This window comes from Phyllostomus hastatus, unplaced genomic scaffold, assembly GCF_019186645.2.
Source record: "Phyllostomus hastatus isolate PE091 unplaced genomic scaffold, TTU_PhHast_1.1 phas_contig_17, whole genome shotgun sequence".
Taxonomy (NCBI): Eukaryota; Metazoa; Chordata; class Mammalia; order Chiroptera; family Phyllostomidae; genus Phyllostomus; species Phyllostomus hastatus.
In genome coordinates, this window is record NW_025333664.1 from 24,597,270 (window position 1) to 24,612,888 (window position 15,619).

Below are 15,619 nucleotides of genomic sequence, written 5' to 3' on the forward strand. Positions count from 1 at the left end.
GTTGCAGAAAAGAGGGCTGGCTGGAAGGTGATTAGATAATTAGAAGATGCTCATTTTAATCTAGTAACAAATTCAGCCTCTGAGATCATCAAAGAAGCACCAGTTAAACAATTCGCTGCCCATTGGCACCACATTAGCCAAACTGTCAGTGGGCCGGAAATACTTCCCTAACTGGGTTTTGAGGTCATCCACACCCTCCTCAGCTCTCACCGCCAAGACCAATGGCCAGGCCAAACATTAGAGCACAGGTGGCAAACACCAGGCCCCCAGCTGAATCCGGCCCCCCACCTCGTTTTACCCGGTGGGCACCTTGTTTCTAACCAGCAGCAGCACTGAGCTCTAGCTTAACTGTTAAGGTGTAGTTAACATTTATACAGCCCTAAAATTACATGCGGCCGTTTGAAGGCAACCTCGAGGCTGATGTGGCCCCCAGTGAAAATGAGTCTGACACCCCTGCATTAGAGCCTCCTCTGGGGCAGCCAGGGGAAAACTGGACCCCTTGGTGTCACATCTAACCTGGGGACCCCAGAAGCACCCATCACTTACCCACTGGCCCCCACTGTGAGTCCCCTTCCTGCGCTGGGGCTCCTGGTGGGAATTAGCTTTGGGGCCGCCTATCGGGAAGGGGATGGGGTAGGGAAGCTGCACAAGCGGAGGTGCCTGGGGAGAATCAGCTCCACCACTTGCCAAACCGTGTAACCTTAAAAGAGTTAATGAACTTGTTCTCCACGCCTCAACGTCCCCTTCTGTAAAGCGGTGAACACACCGCATAGTGCAACTGAGTTTGGCAAACTCCTGGAGCGGTGCTTCTCACAGTGCCTACCTGGGCTTGGAATTGATATTAAACCGCGGGGGTTCCTCTTGAGGCCAACCTAGAGGATGTTGGTTCCCCTGGGGCTCTCTCCCCTGGGGGTGCATAACTCCAAACCACACCCGGAAAAGCGGACTTTGGGGAACCAGGATTATCAGGCCCCCTCGCTTGTGGGGGTGGGGTACGGAGGGTGGGGCGTGGGAGAAACCCCAATTTCCCGGCTTCACCCGAAGCCTGGAAATGGGCGGGGCCGGGTTGGTCTAGCTGAGGGCGTGGTCCACGGGGTGAAAGGCGCTGATGCTAAACCAGCCGGGCCCCGCCCTCAGTCCCGCCTTCCTGTAACCCGAGCCTCCATTGGTGGCGTCCGGCGGCGCGGCCGCTGTTATTTTTCGAATATATAAGGAGGTAGAGGTGGCAGCTGTTGCTAGAGGCTTCCCGTACTAGTGGCTGGTCCCCACATCCCTCCATCCCCCTCCCCACCCTCCCCGCTTCCCTCTCCTCCCTCGTTCCGGCCCCGTGGCTCTTCCTCCCTTCCCCCCCACCTCCATCCCGGCCCGCTCCCCACCTGGTCCTGAATAGCCGTGCCCAGTGTCTGTGGGTCTCCCGGCTCCCCGGTCGTGCGGACAGCCTCTGCGGGCCCCGCCACGATGGAGCTGCCCCAGCCGGACACCACCGCACGGAGCCCGGCTCTCAGTCCGGGGAGCGTGCGCGGTGGCGCCGTGCGTCCGAGCCACCTTCCGGGCCTCCGGCTTGGAGCTCCTGGCTTCCTGGGGTCCCCGGAGCGCGCGGCCACTTCCTCGCCTGTCGCCACCCTCACCCAGACCATGCACGACCTCGCCGGGCTTGGCAGGTAGGGCACCCTAAGGAGGCTGGGTGTGGGTTGAGAAGTCGACACTAGGGTGTTGGACATGGGCCTCTTGGGGACCCCGACACGGGATCCGAATCCGAGAAGCGTAGTGGGGAGGCATCCCGGGCAGAGCCTGCTTTGGGGGCCGGGGACAAGGGCGGTGAGGCCAGGACTGTGCCGCTCACACTCTCCAGGTGTGAGTCTCCAGACCTGCTCTTGGCCAGCACAAGACTCTGAAGACCCTCTTTTTTCCCCTCCTCTTCCTTTCTCAGTGTGCCTCCACCATGCTGCCTCCCTAATTTCTGTCCAAATCGCCACCATTTTGCCCCAAGCAGGGGATCATGAACCTGGAGGGGGAATTTGAGGGTGGCAGAGCAGTCCAGTTCTCTGTCCATTGCCTCTGCTCCCTCTTCCCCTAGTTCTTTCCTGGGGTTAAAGGGTTGAATGCTGGTCCTACTCCCTGAGCTAGCCTGCAGGGTCCAGGCTGGGTTGTCCTCCCAGGAACGGAAACTCAAACCTTGGCCCTTCCTCCAGGAAGGCTTGTGGATGGGTAGGAGCCTAAAGGCCCTCCAGGGCTGTTCAGCTGCCCCACCATCCCCCAGGATGTTCCCCAGCCTGGCTTCTTCCTTTTTTCTTGGGCTCACCTCCCCTTGTACCCAGGAGGATCTTAAACCAATCAACAAAGAGAAGACACTTAGGGCCTCAGTAGAAGGAGGCTGCCTTGGCCTGAGAAGAGGGCTTCCATGTCATCACCTCCCTTGGGGCAGGCAGAAGCTGGGTGGGCCCTACAGAAGTGGGTGGCTGATGGGAACATGGGCCAGCCAGCCCTTGAACCCCACATTTACTTTTTTGCTTCTCTGGGTCCCTGCTCCCTTCCCAGGGAGAGCCCAAAGAGTCAGGTAGGCAGCCTGCTCACATGCCTATCCCTGTCTCCTCGGCGAGCATCTGCATCCTCTCTGTCGTCTGAGTCCTCTGAATCTTCTGATGCAGGTGAGGCCCAGGGGAGTTTGGGGGAGGGGGGGCAGCCTGAGCCTGCCCATTTACTTGCCAATCAGAGTAACATCCTTCCAACAACCTGGGGGCCTGAGAAGCGTCCCCCTGTATACCTATGGTGGGGCTCACCACATCCAGCCCAGAATGGCAGGGCTGGTGGCTGGGCGGGGCCCTCTGCAGGGGATAAGGTCTCACCTACTTAAAACCAAAGCTCCTGAACCACAGCCCTGCCTGGGAGGCATTAGAGTTGAAAGCGGATTATTTATCTCACTTTGATCCTCAGCTATATTTCCCTCTAAAAAAAGCTGCCATCTCTTCTAGAACAAATTATCTTAAACCAGTTCATGAAAAATGCTTAGCAGTTTTGGTTTTCAAACTGTGTAGAGGCGTTTCCATAGTAAATGGGAAGTGGAGCTCTGGGCATTTGGGAGCTGGTGTCAGTCCTTGGGGTCCATGGAAGGGAGGGTTTTTCTTCACTTTTAAATATGTCAAGATATGAAATAGAAACTCCCCCCCCCCACCCCTTCTCTGAGTAGAGCTGGAACATGGTGGGGGAGGGGAGTGCAGAAAATGGCACTACTTTTAAACCAAAGCACTCTGTCCCCTCAGGTCTCTGCATGGATTCCCCCAGCCCCATGGACCCCCAGATGGCGGAGCAGACGTGAGTAGAGAAGAGGGATTCCCTATTACTGAGGAGTTGGCATCTGCCTTTGGGAATCCCAGCTGTAGTGTAAACTCACTGGGGTAGCCTGGGAGAGTACACAGACCCCTCCAGATCTCCATGTGGGGGAACTAATTGACCTGAAGTTCTGGGATTCTGCTCCCTGTCTTGGAGAAGGGTCTGCCCTCACAGGAGCAGCTGAGAGTGGGCTCGGGGCCAGGGTGGCGGGAACGGAGGCCTCTGGGAGCAGCAGATACTTGATGCCGGCCAGCCCTTATGAGAATAGAGGCCTGGTATGTGTCCCATTTTCCTTTCTGCCTATACACATTTTGTCTTTTTGGTGAAATATCATACTTTTAACATAGGGTCCTAATTCAAAACTCGTACTACTGTAGGCCAAACAGAACAGTTGCTGCAGGCTGCTGTAGCCTGCAGCCATCCTATCCGCAACCTCTCATGACACTTGACCCTCTGGGCCACCCCGGACCAGGCCCTTTGTGAGAAGGCCTAGAGAGCGGTCTGGTGGGCTCTGCTCGGGACATGTCCCACCACCTTGGTTGTAGGGCAGGAGTAGTACCTTCCAGAACACAGCTGTTCCCATCCAGCTGTTCGAGCCTCAGCAGGGAGGGCAGCTGCCAGGCGTTAGTGAGAACAGCTGGGCATCCCCAGCCTGGGCGGGGGGGGGCCACTATGGCTTTGGGTTTAGGGCAGTGACTGTCTTTCCTCCCACCGCCTTTGATCAGACTGGGCTGGGCTGCAGGGTTTGTTCACAAACAGGAAATGGGGAGAGAATTGGGGTGGAGGGACCAAAGTTAGGTTTTGGTGGCAACGCAGAGCTGTGCCTGCTTCACCCCCAAGGCCCAGGTGCAGATTGGAAACCAAAACAATGATATTGGTCAGTCCTGATGCCAGGTTGGCTGGGTACAGCCACCCCCACACATATACCTTGGGGCCAACCCCTTGATACTTTACTCCTCAGTGCCCCCCCACCCCCCACACCTGTGGTGACGGTTATACAGCTTCTCAGAAAGAAGCTTGTATGTGTGTGTGTGTACGCACAGATGCACAAAGCCCCGTGTGGCAGGTGGTCTCTGGTAACACAGCTAGGGGGGTGGGGCCTATCTACAGAGGCTTGTGCTCTAGCCTCAAAAGGAACATCTGTTGGAATCCCTTGCCTGCTGGCCTCTCCTAAGGCAAGAGGAGTGGGTGGGACAGAGGCTGGGTCCTGAAAAATTCCACAGGAGGGAAAAGAGAATGTGACCCTACACACTAGTCACTAGGAGGTGTGGCATGGCAGACGCTGGCTGATCCAGGGGCACACTAAACCAGGCCCCCGTCCTGGAGGGAGCCAGGATGGCCCCACACAAGGGGAGGGAAGCCCAGCCTTGCTGGCATCCAGGCCCTGGAGACACCCACATTGTTGGCCAAGGCTGTCACCCAGGGATGGATGAATGCCTTTCCTGGTGGCCGAATGGCCCCATGAGGTGATTTGCATACAGGTGGAAGGCCTGTGGGGCAAGCTGGCGTGAACGTTGTCTGGGTAACGCTCAGCCACCCTCGACCTACCCCAGCTGTCTCCCATTTACTGCCATTCTCTGGGCCCTCTTCCATCCAGGGCAGCCTTTAAAATCCCAGGCTGCCTCTCATCTTCCCCCTCCCCAACACGTGGGTCCCCAGATGGCTGACATTCTTCCTGCTTCCCCTTTCCACTGTCCTTGGCCCTTGTCCCCAGGGCTTGTGGACTGGGGATCTGATGCTGGTGGCAGGTGATGGGCTGTAGCGGGAGGTGGACTGCATGAGACTGACTCTGCTTTCTCCTAGGTTTGAACAGGCCATCCAGGCAGCTAGCCGGTTAATTCAAAAGTAAGTGCTTGGACTTCCTCTCGCAAGCTCTGGTGTTCTACCCACCACAGGCTACCTCTGTCCCCTGCCCACCATTGGCATGGGGTGGGTACTCTCCCAGGCCCTCCCTTGGGGGGAGGTGCACGGGGCTCTGGTGGAGAGGCATCCTGCATGCTCTTCATTATGGTCCTGGACTCTGTAGCCCTGACATGTCCCTGTTTCCTTTGCAGCAAGCAGCTTACCATCCGACGCTTCCAGTCCTTGCCGGTGAGTGCCCTCTGAGGCCTGACAGGAAGCTCAGGCACACTGGCCAGGACTGGGGAAGGGCAGGAGGGCTGTGGGGCTCAACTCCCAGAGGGTATATTTGGTGTCAGTTGTCTGGCCGTGGGAAATGGGGTTTAGGAGGCGGATGGGCGAGCAGGGGGATTCAGGGGAGGGATGGGAGAAGGTAGGACCTCGGCTGGTACCAGAGAAATATAGCTTTCAGTATCTGCTGCCCTCCTGGCTCTCTAGGTGAGGCTTCTGGGCCATAGCCCTGTGCTGCGAAACATCACCAACTCCCAAGTGCCTGGCAGCTGGAGGAAGAGCAAGGAGCGTGGCCAGCCTGCCCACACCTCTGGGGAGGACAAAGAGAATGTGCGCTTCCTGCAGGCCAGAGTGGAAACACTTCAGGGAGAGAAGGGGGGCGGGGGCGGGGGCGGTGCTGGGTGGTTCTCTGGCATTTGACGATGCCCACCCACTCACTGCCCCCACCTTGCCCACAGGATGGATTTGTCTTCAAGATGCCACAGGTGCCCACACATCCCAGCCATGCCCATGCTCTGGCTGAGTGGGCCAGCCGCAGAGAAGCCTTTGCCCAGAGGCCAAGCTCAGCCCCCAACCTGATGGTACATCAGGAGAGCCTTGCAGGGCAGGCATGCCCACAGGGCGGGTGACCCCAAAGGCAGCCGGGGAATGGGAGGATGATTCAGAGCCTGAGGTGGGGGGACCTTTTCTCAGAAGGATACAGGTAGGGACTGCCTCCGCTCCCCACCCCTGAGTGGTCTGCATCTGTTCTTCACCCACCCAAGTGTCTCGCTCCCGAGCAGAAGATGGAGGTGGAGGAGCTGAGTCCCCTGGCTCAACGTTTCTCCCTGACCCCCACCAAAGGGGCTCCTGACGAAGACGATGGGTTTGTGGACATCCTGGAGCATGACTTAAAGGTAAGCAGCCTTGCTCCATCGGGCCCCCTACCCGGGGGCCCTCCCTCCCTGGGATCTCCCAAAGAGGAGAGCTCTGAGCTCCTGCAGCAAGACTATGGTCTTACTCCAATGTTAGGAGAAGAATTGGGAGTAGCTGAGTCACAGCTTGACCTCTGGCCAATCAGAGAAGAGCAGGTGGCTGGTGCTGCAGTGCGGGGAGGATGGACAGGGCAGAGGGAAGGTGCTCCTGCTTCTCGTGGCTCTGTGCAAGTCTCAGCAGTGAGGGATCCCTGCCATCTCCTGGCTCTGGGGGGCTGCCCTATGCGGAGGTGCTAGGAGAACAGAGACGGACTGTGGCTTGAGGAGTTTGGCTTGTGCCTGTGGGTACCACCATATTTTTGTTGCTTTGGCCTCAGGATGATGATTCAGTACCCCCAGGCATGGAGAGCCTCATTAGTGCCCCACTGGTCAAGAATTCAGAAAAGGAAGAGGAACAGGTGAGCTTCTGGGGTGGCCCCCTGAGAACTTGGAGGGTGGGGCCCTACCCTCCAGGTGTGATTGCGGGGAGAGCAGGAGCTGAGCACTCTGATCCCCAACCCACCGCCCTTGCCAGGACCTCATCATGTACAGCAAGTGCCAGCGGCTCTTCCGCTCTCCGTCCATGCCCTGCAGCGTAATCCGGCCCATCCTCAAGAGGCTGGAGCGGCCCCAGGACAGGGACCTGCCCATACAGAACAAGCGGAGGAGAAGCGTGACCCCTCTGGAGGAGCAGCAGGAGGCTGAGGAACCTGTGAGTGCCCTTCTCAGCCAGTGTGCAGGCAGGGGCGGGGTACCAGCCAAACTGGGCATGGAGGGACAGCCTCCCCCCTGACCCTGGCTGCCGTCTGTCTCACAGAAGGCCCGTGTCCTCCGCTCCAAGTCCTTGTGTCATGACGAGATTGAGAACATCCTGGACAGCGACCACCGTGAACTGATTGGAGATTACTCCAAGGTACTGGCTGGCAAGACCCTCACGCTCCACCCCTGACTGACTGTGTTCCCCGAGCCCAGCAGCTGCTTCAGTGCTGCCCTCTCTCCCCAGAGGCCCCTTTGCTTTGTCCTTTGCATTTTGTTACCCTTTATTCTCACCTAGACTCATCTCTCTGGCTCTCCTTGGCCTTCGACTCTCTCACATGTGTCCGGACATCGGGTGGTGTGTCCACCTTGGAAAACATTTCCGAACTAACATCTAGCTTGATCCTCCTCAAGCCTCATCCCCAAGACTGGCAGAGCTGGGGGCAGGAGGCAGGAGTCCATCGCTTCTGCTCCCCTTCATTTCCCCTTGGAAGGTTTTCCCAGGGTTTCAGACCCAAGAGGTGCCTCTCGGTTGCTATGGGAATCAGAGCTGAATTTGAAGGTCAAGTCAGGTGTGGCCTCTGGGCTTGGGAAAGAAACTCCATCCTTCCCATGCACTGCATCTTGCCCATTTCACTTTGTTCCTTTTTCTCAGTCTCTCTCTCCCTACTTCCCTTTAGGCCTTCCTCCTACAGACTGTGGATGGAAAGCACCAAGACCTCAAGTACATCTCACCGGAAACGGTATGTGCGTGTTAGACCTCCCTGGAAATAGGCTGCAAGCACTGGGCAGCGTAGGTCAGGGTTAGGGGTCAGCCCCGGCCTGCCAGCCTGACCTGCTGGGACCTAACCCCGTGGCCTCCTACAGGTGGTGGCCCTGCTGATGGGCAAGTTCAGCAATATCGTGGAGAAGTTTGTGATTGTGGACTGCAGATACCCCTATGAATATGAAGGCGGGCACATCAAGGTGAGACAGGGTGACGAGAGATGCTAAAGACCCACCAGTTCCATCCTTCCTTGGTGGGGGCGCCCTCTTGTGGGGAAGGGTCCTGCCCAGCAAAAGGTATCTTTCTAATACCCATTAGAAAGATAGGAACTGCTTAGGGGAGGGGTCCGCCGCCCAGGCCCAGGGCTGTGGCCTGATCTCCAGCTATTCTGGCAGACTGCCGTGAACCTGCCCCTGGAACAGGACGCCGAGATCTTCCTGCTGCAGAGCCCCATCATGGCCCATGGCCTGGACAAGAGAATCATCCTCATTTTCCACTGTGAATTCTCATCTGAGCGTGGGCCCCGCATGTGAGTCCCAGCTCCACCCAAGCTTGTGGGTGCCAGAGCCAGCCTATGGCCGAGAGCCCTGAGCCCAGTCCTCCTTGGCCTGGGCCTCTTGTCCCATCTGATCTCCTGGAGCAGACCTCACCCCTGCTTCCTTGGGCATAGCACCCTCCTCCTGTCTCCTCCCTACTGTCCTTTCCACCAGGCCTCACCCCCCATCCATTACTACCACCCCCACTTGAAAATCTGGTTTCAGGCCTTCAGCAGTGTCCTTAAAATCCAAGGGTCCAGTCCCAGTCCTCAGTGACAATGACCCTTCTAGTGTTCAGATGTCCTTTCTTTTACTCACCTCTTTCCCCTCACCAAGTCTTGTCCAGACCTCCTCAATGCAGCTCTGGAGTTTGTCAGCCTCTCTAGTTCTGCTTCCCCTGCCCAGGTCCAGGCCCTCACATATCACTAAAAGAGATTCTGCAACTGCCTTCTAGAAATAGAGAGGTCCCCTTGATTTTCCTCCTTCCTTCCAGCTCCCCAGCCTCTTCTGTGCCCAGTGGCCAGACTGGTCAGAACGTGTCTGCACTCGCGCCTCCCGTGGTCCTCCGGGCCCTCGAAGGAGTGCGCGCGGGTGCCCCACTTGTTGCACGCCCAGCTCTGATCCTCACACCCCTGTTGGCCCCAGGTGCCGTTTCATCAGGGAACGAGATCGGGCCATCAACGTCTACCCCAGCCTCCACTATCCCGAGATGTACATCCTCAAAGGCGGCTACAAGGAATTCTTCCCACAGCACCCGGTACCACCGGCGGGGGTGGCCACTGCCTCCATGGGAGGGCTGGACTGCCAGGAAGGTGCTCGGCTGGGCATCACCCTGAGAGAAGCAGGGAGGACTGCCCCCCCACCCCCCGCACCCGAAGTTATCCATTCCCCCATGTTGATTGACGCCTCCCATCCTGCCCTAGACCTTCTGTGAGCCTCAGGACTATCGACCCATGAACCACGAGGCCTTCAAGGACAAGCTGAAGACCTTCCGCCTCAAGACGCGCAGCTGGACTGGGGAGCGGAGCCGGAGGGAGCTCTGCAACCGCCTGCAGGACCAGTGAGAGGCCAGCCATGGACTTGCCCACCTTCATGGCCCCGGGCAGCCTGGGCACCAGCCGCCCAGGGGCCTGTAGGCCTGAGGGTCTGCTGGGGGCCCCAGGTACTGTCCAGGGAAAGACAGTGAGGGTGTCCTGTCCATCTGCCCCCAGCCCCGACCCCCTTGTCTCACTCCAGCCGTACTCCATATCCTGGTGCTGTCCCCTGCCGACACCCCAGCCCCTGGAAGAACCCATGCTGTTGACTTAGTGAAATTGGAGTAAGTCCAACTCAGAGGAAGTATTTTGTGTCCAGCGGGAACTTTTTGCTTTTTTTCCTTCCTTGTTGGGGTTAACTCTTTGTCTTCCCGTGTCCAGAAGAGCTCCCATTTTTCTAGGGACTTTGTTTGTATGTATGAAGCTGGGGGAAAGCCACAGCCCCCGAGACAGGCCAGAGCCACACTCCTCCCAGCGCTGGGAGTCAGCACTGTGCCCTGGCCCTCACGGCAGTCCATGTGTGTCAGAGTGTCCCCCTTTCTTGTCCCCTCTTTCCTGTCCCTCCTTATGTGCACCTGCAGCACAAACATAAGCTCTTACTCTTTCTGTTTCAGTGTTACCTGCATGCTTGGTTTGTGTGTCTGATTTCTTTTGCCCATCTCAGGACATTCACAGGTGGTCAGGCAGTCACCCTAAGAGAAGAAGGGAGCCCTGCCCCAACCCGAAGTTACTCATTAGGTCCCCCTGTCCAGTTGGGGTTAGAACTCAAACCTTAATTAGCGACTTGGTCTGTCTTCTGTTGTCTCAGAAAGGGCTGTGATTATACGGGGGGGCCCCTGGGCGAGGGTTAAAGCCTGCATCCGTAACCTCACTGGAATCCCAGCCCCAGCTGCTGTGAACCCTGGGGCCTGACTTGTCAGAACTCACTGCTGTCTTGTGGATGAACAGATGGATGGATGAATGGATGGATGCTGTAGATGCACAATGCCTTGCAACTACAAACTGCTGAATGGAATCATTTCAGTGAGCATGCCAGGTTGTGGTAGAAGTGTATGTGTGTCTGTCTGTCTGAACAAAGTCTTTACAGTTTAAAGTTTGGAAATACTGAAGAGGAGATGTGATGGAAGCAGCTAAACCAAGGACAGAGCCACCTCTGACTTCTTAACCTCAGGATGTGGGAGGGCTGTGCTCGAAGGCCTGAAAGAGTCATCTGTTAGGGCCTCATCTCAATAAAGCACTGAACACATCGAGCAACCAGCACTGTGTCCTGTGAGGCTCTTGACAAGACCGGGCAGACCCTGATGGTGGGATAGGGTGGGGCAGTTCAGCAGATCGGGGCCAGAAGGCTCCTGGAAGGCAGTCTCACGCTGTCTTCCCAAGTCTTGCCAAGCATTTGGATCCAGCCTCCCTCTTCCCTTCATCTGGCCGCTCAAGCACTCCTGGGCCCATCCTTCCTAAACTTTGAGCCAAGAAGGCAAGAGTGACTCTGTGACTCCTCTCTAGAATTGTCGATAGCTCCCCATTGCTGGAGGGATCTGGCCTCTCCGCAGCCTCATTCCTCACCTCTGGCTGACTCAGATGCTCCACACCTTCCTCTTCACAGTTCCTTGCCTTTGCATTTGCTGTGCTACCCTCAGAAATGCTCTCCCTTATCTGTTATTCCTCCTGTAAGGCTCGATTTCAATGGTCACTTCCCCACAAAAGCCTTCCTGCCCTGGTCAGGGAAATGGCTTTCCTCTCAGGATCCCTAGACCCAGCAGAGCTTCCACCATCTAGGAGATGCTGGGCTCAAGACCAGAGAGTGGGAAAGGACCAGTCCGGGAGGAGTAGTTCCAGGCCCAAACCCAGTGTCGCAGGAAATCCTGGGAACACCACTGCTGTTAAACACAGACACACACATAAACACACAATGTGAGCTGTTTGTGATTGCAGGGACTCCTTTGCTGCCTGATACAGAGTGCACACATATCAGGGGTCATTACCACTTTCCGTGGAAGTCCGTCTACCTTTTGAAGTAGATTATTCACTCCAAAAGTTAGATGGGAAGATGGAGGCTATTTCTAGCAGCAAGAATGGACTCTGGATTCCCAGGCTGAGTCTAAAGGATCATTGCTTGGCCCCCAAGTTTTTTATGCCTAAATGATTGGTGTTTATCCCTGGTCCAGAGCCCCCTGCAAGGACACAACAGGTGGGGGGTCCTTGGGAGGGGACCCTCCTTGGGAGGGGCTTCTGCTCAGGGAGGTTGGGGTCCTGAAGACTCCAGAATCCCCCTCTATCACCAAGCAGGCAGCTGACACGAAGGCCAACATTTATTTGGGTGAGGGGGCTTGCCCCAGAAAGAGAAATAGCTGTTGAGGTGCCTGAAAAAGAGACTGAGCTCTGCGCACTTTGTGCTGAGATGCGCCGGCCCCACCCTGAGTACCTGCTCAGGTAGTCTCCCCCTACCTGGTTTTACAGAAAACGGAGGCAATTGTATGCTCAGAGAGGGCACTCACTTGCCCCAGGTCACGCAGCAGATTTGAGCAGAGCAGGCATTCCCGCTGTCCAGGACTCCCACTCCTCACTTCCTGCCTTGGCCCCAGAGCAGCCAAGGGGGTGGGGCTGAGCTGCCTGGCTTCTGCTCTGAGTGTCCTCTTCCCACTCCAGCAGCCTGGATCAGATCACTCCGGGGAGAAGGGAGCAACGGGCGCTGTGTGTCTAACAATGCCCAGGCCTCGTGCCAGGTTCTGACATGCACAGCCATGTCTGCCTGCCTCATAATCCACCGTTCGAGTCAGAGCTGCAGCCATGGGGCACTTGGTCTGCTCCACACGTGTTTATATATTATCTCCTAAGCTCATGGGTCAGTTTTCAGCTCATTTTGCAGGAGAAACAGGGAGGAGGGCAGGGAGGGGGCTTTGGTCAAACTAGGAAACAAACATTCCCTGAGAAGGCCCTGGTATGGGCATCTACCCCAAGGAAGGTGTGGGCCTGAGCCTGGGGAGGGGGTGGACTCAGGGCATCATACCCACTGACTCTGGGAAGTTCAGGGGATGAGGCAGAAGTGGCCCCATTCCCCAACCCACCAGCAAAAGAAGCTGTAACTTTCTGGATGTTCATAAAGGGAAGAGGATCAGACAAGGAAGTGGTTTAAATCCTGGGCTGCCAGCCAGTTTTAAAGGTTGTTTTGCTTGGGACAGGGTGGGGCAGGAATTCCAGCCTGCAAGGAGCCATGTGGCAGCCAGCTCACGTGGTTAAAGAGCCGCGTGAGGATGCAGATGGGAATCTGGGCTGCGCCAGGCCTGGCCAGGTCAGTGGGTAGGCGTAGTGTCTGGACATCATCTGAATTGCTCTCCAGGTAACTCGTAATGACAAGTTTCAAAAATAATGTTTTCTTTTTAAGATGAATAATCAACATTTCCTCCAGGGCACACATACATAGAGCAGAGACCTGAAGAACCACCACACAACTCAAGATACAGGAGTATCTCCAATCCCAGGAAGTTTCTTTTCTTTTCTTTTTAATTTTATTTTTAGATGGTGGGGGAGGGAGGGAGAAAGAGAGGGGGAGAAACATCAATGTGTGGTTGCCTCTCACGTGCCCCCCACTGGGGATCTGGCCTGCAACCCAGGCATGTGCCCTGATTGGGAATTGGACCAGTGACCCTGTGGGTTGTAGGCCGGTGCTCAATCCACTGAGCCACACCAGCCAGGGCTGCCAGGAGGTTTCCTCACGGTATCTCCCGGTTACCTGAACTCTGAGGTCACCACTATTCTGACCACTCTCACAGTAGATTAATTTCACCCGTCCTAGACCTTCATTTACACGAAATCGTACAGCTCTTACTCTTTTGTGTCTTACTCTTTCACTCAGCACACTAATTTTGGGATCCATCCATGTTTTCTTTAGCAGGAGTTTATTCTTGTTTGCCCCTGTATAATATTCCATTATATGAATACAGGGTCTGGCAGGAGTAATGCCTGCTTCAGTGTAGTTGGTAGGGCAGTAATATGGGTGCAAGAATTTATAGTTTTAATTTGAACATTTCACCTAATAATGTTACATGGTGTGCTTGAGTGTGATATTATTGTGTTACACAATTACATGCTTATGATTTTGTAATAAAACATTTTGTGATAAAAAAGGGGTGTTGTTTGTGCCAGAACCTGTATACTCCTACATGGAATTATTCATTCTAATTTTCTTTTCTGAGTTTTAAATAAAAAAAATTAAGGTATCATTTATATGCAGTAAAATTCACCAGTTTGAGCGTGCAGTTGCATGAGTTCTGACAAATATACACAGTTGTGTAACCTTCACCATTATGGAGATATAGAACATTTTCATTCTGCCCTCCGTGAATTATTTGGGACTATTTCAAATGGTACTGCGCAAATGTACCCAGGAGTGGAATTGTTGGGTTGGAGTGTGCACACTTGGTTTTAGTATTTTCCACACAGTTCTCTAGGGTTGTTATACCAACTTACTTCCTACCAGCAGTGTCCAAGGGTTCTGTTGCTTCATATTCTCATCAAAATTAGTAAATTTTTAAAAATTCTAATTTGTTGATTTTAGAGAGAGAGAGGAAGGGAGAGAAAGAGAGAGAGAAATATTGCTTTGTTGTTCTATTTTTTATGCCTTCATTGGTTGATTCTTGTGTGCGCCCTGACCAGGGATTAAACCCACAATCTTGGCTTATCAGGAGGATGCTCCAACCAACCAAGCTACCCAGCTAGGGATGATAAATTTTAATCTTTCTCTCCTAACTAGAAAATTTAATTGCTGTATATAGCTAAGAACTTTGTGGGCAAGGCTGCATCTGCACGCCATGACAAGGCAGTAGCAGGGATTGGAGTGTCACAGACCCAGCCTCTCCTATAGTGAAATACTAGCCTTACTCTAGATTGTCCCCCATCAGATTCTTTCAAAGTTAAAGCGACTCTGGAGTTAAGTGGCTGTATGTCACTGGCCTGTATCCACCCACTGACGACAGCTCACGACTATCTAGAAAACTTACAATTTCTAAAAAGCCTTTATCCCTGGAACTGAACACACAGGCACTGTGCTTTCCAGAGGCAATAAACTGTTGGTGCTGAAGGGTGTTTTGACAAGGGAGGTCCACGGCCATGCGGGGTCTGGAAACAATCAGGAGAGGGAAGTTGTGTAATGATGGAGAAGTGGCTGTTTTGCAGCCATGAAAGTCAGGCTGGAGAGAATGTTGTTTGATGTGAAGTTATTCACCGTCTATTGTTTCAAGAAGGCAGTTGGTTATGGGACAGAAAGTAAGAAGCAATCTCGTCCAACCCCCGTGGGAGTTGGTGTGGGTATCAGGCCTTGCTGCTGGGGTTGCCTCTGCCCCACCCAGCCCGCACGGTTTGCACACCCCTAGGCGCGGGTGATGACAGCAGCTGCCAGGCTCTGAGTCAGCAGGGCCTGGGGCAGCGGGAGGGGAAGGGGCCTCACGTGTCCCAGCCTGAGCTGCCTCGTGGGGCCTCCTGGCTCTCAGCCCTGCAGGAAGCAAGGCCCTTTGAAAGAGCGAATCACACATGGACTAGTCCTCCTGGGGCCCAGCCAAGGACTGCGTCCATGCGTCCTGGGGCTCCTTGAGGGGAGTACTGGGGGAAGGAGCTTCCTGGGTTGGGAGCACACATGGAAAATCCCCTGGGTGATGGGTAATAGAAAAACTCAGCTGCTGTATGTAGGAGGCAGGTTGCCTACTGCCTAAGTCCCAGTTACAGGAGGCTGTGCATAGGGCTTTGGGTGGCGGCAGAGAAGGAAGCCATCTGGGTGGCCCATGGGAGGCTGCCCACCCAGGGCATTGTCATGTCTGAGCTGGCTCAGGGAGCTGGAGGGAAGTGAGGAGAAGGCTTGTCTGACTTTGGTCCCCTTTATTTAGGGCAACCATATCCACTCAGTCTCAGCTGGCTTATATTCTCAAAAACCAGCTCCTTTCTCTCTCTCCTAGTTTCCTGCTCTAATCTTCAAGAAATGGCTGGATAGCTAGTCAATAAAAAAAAAAAATCCACTGCCTGAGGCTGGCAGATTCCACCTAATTGCCCTCCCAAAATCCAGAAGTAGGTGGTAGCTTACTGGTGTAGCCTGAAGTCTCAGAGTCTATGAAGATCATTGATAAG

At 55.0% G+C, this 15,619-nt stretch overlaps 1 protein-coding gene across 1 annotated transcript; it reads left to right on the plus strand.

Annotated features, from left to right (window-relative positions):
- Positions 1 to 1,281: 1,281 nt before the first annotated feature.
- Positions 1,282 to 10,762, plus strand: CDC25B (cell division cycle 25B). Its single transcript, XM_045833434.1, has 16 exons — positions 1,282 to 1,661; positions 2,539 to 2,648; positions 3,261 to 3,312; positions 5,134 to 5,175; positions 5,385 to 5,421; positions 5,668 to 5,790; positions 5,919 to 6,041; positions 6,225 to 6,356; positions 6,752 to 6,832; positions 6,949 to 7,125; positions 7,231 to 7,326; positions 7,850 to 7,912; positions 8,037 to 8,135; positions 8,331 to 8,464; positions 9,117 to 9,228; positions 9,395 to 10,762. The coding sequence occupies exons 1-16, from the start codon at positions 1,459 to 1,461 to the stop codon at positions 9,533 to 9,535; spliced, it is 1,725 nt and encodes a 574-aa protein (XP_045689390.1). The 5' UTR covers positions 1,282 to 1,458; the 3' UTR covers positions 9,536 to 10,762.
- The last annotated feature ends 4,857 nt before the right edge of the window (positions 10,763 to 15,619 follow it).